The sequence below is a fragment of the Lipotes vexillifer genome, unplaced genomic scaffold (assembly GCF_000442215.2).
Source record: "Lipotes vexillifer unplaced genomic scaffold, Lipotes_vexillifer_v1.1 scaffold469, whole genome shotgun sequence".
Classification (NCBI taxonomy): domain Eukaryota; kingdom Metazoa; phylum Chordata; class Mammalia; order Artiodactyla; family Lipotidae; genus Lipotes; species Lipotes vexillifer.
In genome coordinates, this window is record NW_006788006.1 from 49,833 (window position 1) to 59,605 (window position 9,773).

Consider the following 9,773-nt stretch of genomic DNA (forward strand, 5'->3'; position numbering starts at 1 on the left):
TCTCACTGTTGTGGCCTCTCCCGTTGCGGAGCACAGGCTCCGGAAGCTCAGGCTCAGCGGCCACGGCTCACGGGCCCAGCCGCTCCGCGGCATGTGGGATCTTCCCAGACCGGGGCACGAACCCTCATCCCCTGCATCGGCAGGCGGACTCTCAATCACTGCGCCACCAGGGAAGCTCCCTGTATATATTCTTTAAAATTAAAATAATGCCTAGAAAATGAGTCAAAAGAAAGATATGAAGAAATTTAACAGACCTAAATGTGAGGTGCCACACAGGTTGGAGAGGGCAGGATATATTGTAGAAGACTTCTAGAGAGCCTACTAGCAACTAATCATGAGGCAGTGTTGTGCTGGAGTTAAGGGGTGGGTGGTGGGTTACACTGGACTGTATCTGCATTGGGTTTTCCTGCCTTTAAGCTCTTTGAGCCTCATGTTCTCGTCTTTCAATTGGAGACACTGATATCTACTCAGTGTAGTTTTTATGAGGCCAACTGAGATAACCCAATGTAAAGAACATGGAAGAGCAGTGATACATGGTAAAGTGCACATATCAGTGGGTATTTTTGTGGTAGGCACATATATACAATGTAATATTACTCAGCCATTAAAAAGAAACAAAATTAAGTTATTTGTAGTGAGGTGGATGGACCTAGAGTCTGTCATGCAGAGTGAAGTAAGTCAGAAAGAGAAAAACAAATACTGTACGCTAACACATATATATGGAATCTAAAAAAAAAAAAATTGTTCTGAAGAACCTAGGGGCAGGACAGGAATAAAGACGCAGACATAGAGAATGGACTTGAGGATGTGGGGAGAGGGAAGGGTAAGCTGGGATGAAGTGAAAGAGTGGCATGAAAATATACACACTACCAAATGTAAAATAGATAGCTAGTGGGAAGCAGCCACATAACACAGGGAGATCAGCTCGGTGCTTCGTGACCACCTAGCGAGGTGGGATAGGGAGGGTGGGACGGAGACGCAAGAGGGAAGAGATATGGGGATATATGTATATGTATAGCTGATTCACTTTGTTATAAAGCAGAAACTAACACACCATCGTAAAGCAATTATACTCCAATAAAGATGTTAAAAAATTAAAAAAAAGAAATACATTTGGTCTTTGTCCCCCATTCCCAGCTCAGAGGTCCTAAAACCCTGGGGATTTCCTGAGTAATAGGAGTGTCTCTTGTTATTCAAAAGAGCCCCTTTTGATCACACCTGAGTTTATGCTAATGAGGTAACTTAAGGTCAGGCCCCTAGGTAGGCTCAGATGGGCTGATCATCAGAAAGGCCAAGTGATTAGAAAGTTGGAACTTTCAGCCCCATCCACCAACTTCCAGGAAGGAGAGGGGAGGAAGGCTGGAGATTAATCTCTACAAAATCTCTTGAACAATGAGATTTGGAGACCTTCTGGGTTGGTGAATATATCAACATGCCAGGAGGGTAAAGCACCCCAACTCCACAGGGATAGAAGCCCCTGGGCTCCAGACCCTTCTGTACTTCACCCTATGTGTCTCTTCATCTGATTATTTGTACCCTTTATAAAAAATGTAAATGTAAGTAAAGTATTTCCCTGATTTCTGTGAGTCATTCTAGCAAATTTTCCCACCTGAGTAGGGGGTCGTGTGAATCCTCAATTTGTAGCCAAGTCAGAAAGAAGTGTGAGTAATCTGGGGACCCACTACTTGCAATTGATGTCTGACATTGGCAGGGGTTGGTGGAGGCAGTCTTTTTGGACTGAGACCTTAGCTGAAGGGTCTGCAATAACTCTGGGTAGTTAGCGTCAAAATCGAATTGACTTGTAAGACACCCAGTTGGTGTCTGCAGAGAATTGGTGATTGGTGTTAGAAACACCCCCAAAATGTGTATTATTATCGACTTCAGACATCCAGTAGAACTCATGATCTAATGTGATTGCCAGAAATATAAGGAAATCCCAGGCTTCACCGGTGACAGTATAGTGCCCTGCCACAGGAGATGAAAGTTCCACCACACATCTTTAGGAGTATCAGGTTCAGGTCTGGGCATTGTATTTCGAATAGAGACATTAACAGACCAACTCTCACCTAGGACAACATAACTAAATAGGTGAAGGTGCTAAGCCATGTCCTAGTTAAGGGTTTAGAGACAGCCAGGCAAAAGATGTTCTAAGACCTAGAGTGTGACTGTTGTCTCTGAGGAATTCAGATCAGCATCTCTTAGCAGAACCTGGGGAGCAGAACAAGGACCAATGCACAAAAAACAAAGAAGGGGCTGCATAGTAATAAGAACTGCAGGCAGTGTAGCAATGACTAGCATGCCTAGAAATTTTTACCCGTAAAATGGGTGACTACCCACGTGAATGTCTTAGAAGCAAATGTTTTGCTGCTTCACTGGGCTGCACAATTCCTAAGCTTTCTTTCAACTCTGAGAATCTCCACTTCTATATGTAATAGAGAACAAATCTGACTCCATATTAGATCTGGTTCTTTTACTTTAACCTTTGTGCCCTGTTGCCTGTCCTTAGTCATGCTTTGCCCCTTTGTATAAGAATGTTGCCTGTAGCCTGAAATATACAGAATAGCCTATTCTCAAGGCTCTGACTTTTGAGTCATCCAGGCGGAGATAAAAAGTTGCAGAAGAAAGGGTAACATTTGTCTTGCTGGAGGTTTATGGGAACAGTGTGACCTGACCTACATGGACAGTGCAAGAACAAAGGATTATAACACCAAGAAGTCTGCAACAACCACCCACGCCCTTCCCTCAACTTGCCTTTAAAAATGTTTGCTGAAACCCTTAAAGGAGTGCAGGGTTTTGGGGTACATGAGCCACCCATCTCGTTGCATGGCCCTGCAATAAACCTTTCTCTACTCCAAACTGCAATGTTTCAGTTTGTTTTGCCTCACTGTGTGCTGGGCACACGGACTTGCATTCAGTAGCATAGACATAACTAACTTACTAGCAGTGGGTAGTATCTAGTGCTTCAAACTAGTTCAGATATTGTCTCTTCCATTCTTTACCCTCAACTCCATCTGATTTATCTTTTTCAGAGTAACCCCCATTCACATTTTCCAAACAATGTATCCCTAAAGATAAGTTGCTTTATTGCTGAGACACTCATGAAGACTTACCCCAGTTTCTGCAGGTTACATTGTGGATTCTTTGCTTTTTCACATAAAATTCCAACTCCTGAGTCTCCCAGAGCATTTTCCCCCAAGTAGAGTCTGGTCAGGGAATGGTTGGTGCTCAGAACAGATGCGAGATCATCACAACACACCGATGTAAGACAGCAACTGACCAACCTTCAGAGATGGCAGAATGTCACAACACCTCTCTCATCCCACTCCCCACTCTGCTGTGACTCAAGAAAGCACTTGTCCTGCCTTTGCCTATAGTCCAGTCCACACATGGGAAGAGTACATCCAAGCTCTTTATTAACTTTTTGCTTCTTTTTCTGGTTGGTATGATAGCATGTAAACACCTTCCAAGCCCATGCAATGTTACAACATCTCCCCAGATCTCTACATGTATTTTTATTGTGGCAAAATATGCACAACATAAAATTTACCATTGTAAACATTTATAAGTGCTCAGTTATAAGTGCTACAATTCAGTAGCACTTAAGTACATTCACGTAATGGTGCAACACTACCGCTGTTTATCTCCAGAACCCTTTTCATCTTCCCAAACTGAAACTTTGTACCCATTAAACAACAACTCCCAATTCCCCTCCCCCGAGCCCCTGGAAACCACCATTCTACATCTTGTCTCTATGAACTTGACAGTTCTAGGTACTTCATATAAGTGAAATCATACAATATTTGCCCTTTTTCTTCTGGCTTATTTTACTGAATATGTCGTCTTGTTTTGCTTTGCTTTTTTATAATAGCCACCCTAATGGGTGTGAATCAGCCCTACCATTTTCAAGTGCTTTCTTATCTTCTTCAAAATTCAAGTCTCCCAGAAGCATTTAATGAAGAGCCGCATAGAATGTCAAGTGTCTGCATTGCTTTAGCATCATTTTTCCTATTCTGTGTGGACCAAGGCCCTGTCATCAAGTCCAAAAACTCTTCTATAGCAACGCAGTACATTGGTTTTATTTTCTCAGCTAGGTTGTAAATACCTTAAAAGCAAGCACGACATTTTGGATTTTTTTTCAGTTCCCCTCCAGGGCTGAGTATATATGGCTTTTACTACAACAAACACTAACTGAATGAATTATTGACAAACACCCAGAGATAAACAGAGGGAATCCCCTGAGCAGCAAAGGCCATTCTCACGCTAAACTTCCAAACCATCGTGACTCATTGAAGCCACAGCCCATACTTCTTGAGGGAAATTAGTTCAGACTCACCAGAGCTTCTTCAGATTGCAAACTAGACGTCTCAGCCCCACACACAAAAGTCTGATTCCAAAGTCTCCCAGGGCATTGTGACTCAGATCCAGTTCCACCAGCTTGTGATTGTTGCTCAAGACCGAGGAGATGCTGAAGCAGCACTGATGGGAAAGGCAACACTGCCCCAACCTTCACGCCAAGCAGAGAAACAGAAAACATCAGAACTTGGGCTGCTTCTCTGTCACTGCTTTCTGGTCTAGATTGGTTTTTAGCACCAGGAAGGGGCACTGTGTTCTCATGTTACAAAGAGAAAGTTATAACTAAATTTTTATGAAAGAAAGTATCACCTTATCAGAACTCCTGACTACAGCTCAAGACATATTGGGAAGTTAGCTGTTGGGCTCACTGGCTCACAGTCTGAGACCACAGCGGCCAGTGAACACCCTCCATAAATAATGGGCATATATATGAGTATATAAATGGCAAGTTCTTGTTTTGTAAATGAAAACAATGGTGAAACTATGGGTTCTACCTCTTTACCACATGCTCCTAACAGCTGAAATTCCTTCAGATGGATACTGTTCTCTCTAGTGTTGTACCCATCTACCTTTGCTCTTTGCCAACCTTGTCCCTGCTATACTGTTTGATGATTTAACCCCAGCCCTTCATTTAAACTGAAGGAGCAAGCAGCTCTGATTCTTGATTTGCTTTACACACACACACACACACACACAAACACACACTCCATCACCACCATCACCACCAACAACAACAATTAGTCCCTATCAGAAGAGCGAGAACAATATTCCAGCTCATCTCCAGGCAAATAGTTCAAATGTCCTGGGGCTTGTTGGATCATCTTTTCTGCCTCCACTTCCACACCAACTAGAAGCGAATGGATAATAGATCTTATCTGCAAAACATCTCATTCTCACCCATGTCTCCCCATTTGTGTCTCACTTTCTGGAATCACACAGGGGCACCCACAGGGGCGATGGGGAGAGTGGCATGGGATGATGGTGGAGACGAAGGTTAAATGTCAAAACCAGCCAGAGCCTTGAAGGCAAGAAGAACATTTTATAATTTGTCAAATGAGCAAAGATAAAGCACTTAAGCATAGAAATGCCATGATCAAAGTATAATTTTCTAAATAACATTCTGTCTTTTGTACAGAGAATGATTGGTGAGTGGCAAAAGTAGATGCAGGGAGACCAAGCAGCCAACATTCATTCAATATGTATTTTGGGGCATGAACACATGGTAAGAACAATGTCTCCAGACATTATAGAGACAGTTGCAGAACAAACATGAATCCTGTCATGAGAAGTTTACGGTCTTAGAGTCTATTGCACTATCCAGGCAAATCATGGTGGTCGCTGGACCTGGGCTGGTGGAGTTGAGATAGGCTGGGACCTGGGACGCTTTACTGCAGTGCTTGCACCTGGACAAATATCTGCTCAAGCAACAGAATACAAAGAAACTACAAGGGACTAAACATAACTGCATTCATGTGTGCAGTTGGGGCAAATTATGAACAATAAGATACAAAAAAGTCAAAACCCAACTGCCATTTCTGAGGTGCCAGGAGCGACAGCAGGGTACTGCGCATGATCCCTGAACACAGCACCACCAAGCGGGTGGCAGACCACCTAAGCCACACCTCTGGCCCCTACCCTCACCCCATTTAAGGGACCAGCTCACCTTCCCTCAGGGTGTGAGCAAGGGCACCTGTTACTTGTTTTTGCTCCCTTGTGCTGTAGCACGAGCCCCAATAAAGCCTTGCCTGAATTAATATTTGGCCTCTAGTTACTTTCTGTTGATTAAGGAGTCTAAGGACTCTAGTCAGTAATAGAGTGAGGATGAGGGAAAGTGGACAATGGTTTGTGTGATAGGTAAAATAAGACTGGTGATGGAGTGGTTATGATGAACAAGAGAGGAAGGAATGAAAATCTCCTGGAGTGGTGGGCTTTAACACTGGCTGTGTATCTCATCAAAAATGCAGATGTGTGATGGAAGAGGGCTGGAGGGGTGGCCAATACAACTGTGTGCTCAACTCAGGGCATGCGAGTCTGATTCACAGTGTGGGCTCACAGCAAGCATTTTATTAATAAATCTACAAGAGATTCCCTGTGACAATTTAACCTATGCAAAATATTTTGATGGGTTCGGGTTCCAGCCCAGGTAGCCATTGCTGTATTTGATGAAACTCTTCAAATCTCATCGGTAAGCGTGGCTGATGAAGAAACAGAAGATACTGAAAGTCATGTCCTTTCATAACACCAACAAATGACTTAATTTCAGTTCCCCTTTATTCTTCCCCATCTTAAACTTCCCAAACAACTGTCCTCCAATCAATTTTGCCTTCCCACTTGCTATGGGCTGAATTGTGTCCCCCCAAATATTTCATGTTGAAGTCTCAACACTTAGGACCTCAGAATGTGATTATATTTGGAGACAGGGTTTCAAAAGTAATTAAGTTAAAATAGGTCATTAGGGTAGGCCCTAATCCAACATGACGTGTTCTTGTAAGAAGAAGAAATCAGACACACACAGAGACCACGTGAAGACACAAGTAGAGGACAGCCAAATACAAGCCAAGGAGAGAATATGCAGAAGAAGCCAACCCTTCTGACAACTTCATCTTGGACTTCTAGCCCCCAGGACTGTGAGAAAATTAATTTCTGTTGTTTAAGCCTCCCAGACTGTTGTACTTTGTTAAGACAACCTTAGAAAACTAATCCCTAATCTGGTCTTTCTTCTCCCTTTCTCTCTCTCTCTCTCTCTCTCTCTCTCTCTCTCTCTCTCTCTCTCTCTCTGTCACACAGACACAGACACACACGTGTTCTTACCACAATCTGCGAATGTTACATCCAGGTTGCTGGAGTGTTTCACATAACACCTTCATCCCTGGGTCTCCCAGGGTATTGCCACTGAGGTTCAATTCAGTGAGGTTCCAGTTATTGCTCAGGACTGAGAAGATGCCCCTGCAAATGCTGGAAGTGAGAGAGTTCACCAATCTAGAAATTGGAAGGAAGGAAGGACAGAAAACAAAGTCAATCTCTAAGAATAGCAAACTGAAGCAAGGGGCCAGGAGTGGCTGGCACCAGTTCAAAGGCCTCCTGGGAATTAAGAAATGAGTCACAGAACCAAAGATTGTGCACTGAGGAATGAAAAAGGCCAGAGGAGGGCTTCCCTAGTGGCGCAGTGGTTGAGAGTCCGCCTGCCGATGCAGGGGACACAGGTTCGTGCCCCGGTCCGGGAAGATCCCACATGCCGCGGAACGGCTGGGCCCGTGAGCCATGGCCGCTGAGCCTGCGCGTCCAGAGCCTGTGCTCCGCAATGGGAGTGGCCACAACAGTGAGAGGCCCGCGTACCGCAAAAAAAAAAAAAAGAAAGAAAAAGACCAGAGGAGCCTTGGTAAGACTGTTCTACACACCTATGATTCAAAGAGCCTATGATGAATGGATAAAGAAGATGTGATGTATACACACACACACACACACACACACGCACACACCACACAATGGAATACTACTCAGCCATAAAAAATAATGAAATTTTCTCATTTGCAACAACATGGATGGACTTGAGGGTATTACGTTAAGTGAAATAAGTGAAAGACAAATGCTGTATGATATCACTTATATGTGGAATCTAAAAAATAATACAAATAAACATATTTACAAAACAGAAAGAGACTCACAGGCATAGAAAACAAAGTTATGGTTACCAAAGTGGGGGGGGGGAGGAATAAATTAGGAGGTTGGGATTAACATATACACACTACTATATATAAAATAGATAACCAACAAGGACCTACTGTATAGCACAGGGAGCTATATTCAATATTTTGTAATAACCTATAAGGGAAAAGAACCTGAAAAAGAATATATATATATATATATATATACACACACACACATATATATGTACCTGAATCACTGTGCTGTACGCCTGAAACTAATATGACACTATAAATTACCTATACTTCAATTAAAGAAATAAAAATTAAAAACTAAATTAAATTTAAAAATAATGAAATTTTGTTATAACAATATGGATGAACTTAGAGGGTATTATGCTAAGTGAAATAAATATATATATTATATATACACACACACACATATATATGTACCTGAATCACTGTGCTGTACGCCTGAAACTAATATGACACTATAAATTACCTATACTTCAATTAAAGAAATAAAAATTAAAAACTAAATTAAATTTAAAAATAATGAAATTTTGTTATAACAATATGGATGAACTTAGAGGGTATTATGCTAAGTGAAATAAGTGAAAGACAAATACTGTATATATCACTTATATGTGGGATCTAAAAAATAAAACAAGCTAGTGAGTACAATGGAAAGGAAAAAGACTCATGGATATAAAGAACAAACTGGTGGTTACCAGTGGGGAGAAGGAAGGGGGAGGAACAAGAGAGGGGTAGGGGATTAAGAGATACAAACTACTATGTGTAAAATAAATACACTATAAGAATACGTTGTACAACACAAGGAATATAGCCAATATTTTATAATAACTATAAATGGAATGTAACCTTTGAAAATTGTGAATCACCATGCTATACACCTGAAACTTATATAATATTGTACATCAACTATACCTCAATAAAAAAAATAATAATAAAATTAAAAGTAAAAAACAATTAAGAAAGAGCCTGTGACTTTGGCTGACTGTAAATACCCTCTGGCCCTTCCCTCAGGCATCCTTCTCCTCCCTCAACAGTCGGCTGTCCTGCCCATATGGCCCTGGACACTCTGCTAAGTGACCCAGAGACCAGTTCTCACATTGGCTGCACAACAGCATCAGAAGTGCTCTCGAAAATCCCTAGGCCAGGCCATAGGAATAAAGTCAGAATCTCTGAGGTGGGACCAAGCATATTGATGTTTGTAAGACTTCCAGGTGCTTCATGACATTTTTTTCCCTTAGATTCCATATATATGTGTTAGCGTACGGTATTTGTTTCTCTCTTTCTGACTTACTTCACTCTGTATGACAGACTCTAGGTCCATCCACTTCACTACAGATAACTCAATTTCGTTCCTTTTTATGGCTGAGTAATATTCCATTGGATACATGTGCCACATCTTCTTTAACCATTCATCCCATGATGGACACTTAGGTTGCTTCCATCTCCTGGCTATTGTAAGTAGAACTGCAATGAACCTTTTGGTACATGACTCTTTTTGAATTAAGGTTTTCTCGGGGTATATGCCCAGTAGTGGGATAGCTGGGTCATATGGTAGTTCTATTTGTAGTTTTTTGTTTTTTGTTTGTTTGTTTTTTTGGGTTTTTTGCAGTATGCGGGCCTCTCACTGTTGTGGCCTCTCCCGTTGCGAAGCACAGGCTCCGGACGCGCAGGCCCAGCGGCCACGGCTCACGGGCCCAGCCGCTCCGCGGCACGCGGGATCCCCCCAGACCGGGGCACCAA

At 42.3% G+C, this 9,773-nt stretch overlaps 1 protein-coding gene across 1 annotated transcript in view; it reads right to left on the reverse strand.

The window, feature by feature from the left end:
* The window catches only part of NLRP3 (NLR family pyrin domain containing 3), a 52,248-nt gene that overhangs the window by 33,614 nt on the left and 8,861 nt on the right, over positions 1-9,773 (reverse strand). The window contains exons 5-7 of the mRNA XM_007460948.1: positions 7,165-7,332; positions 4,334-4,504; positions 3,111-3,281 (exon numbers count right to left, since the gene is read on the reverse strand). Coding sequence (XP_007461010.1) covers positions 3,111-3,281; positions 4,334-4,504; positions 7,165-7,332 — 510 coding nt within the window. The remainder of the gene's footprint in view (positions 1-3,110; positions 3,282-4,333; positions 4,505-7,164; positions 7,333-9,773) is intronic.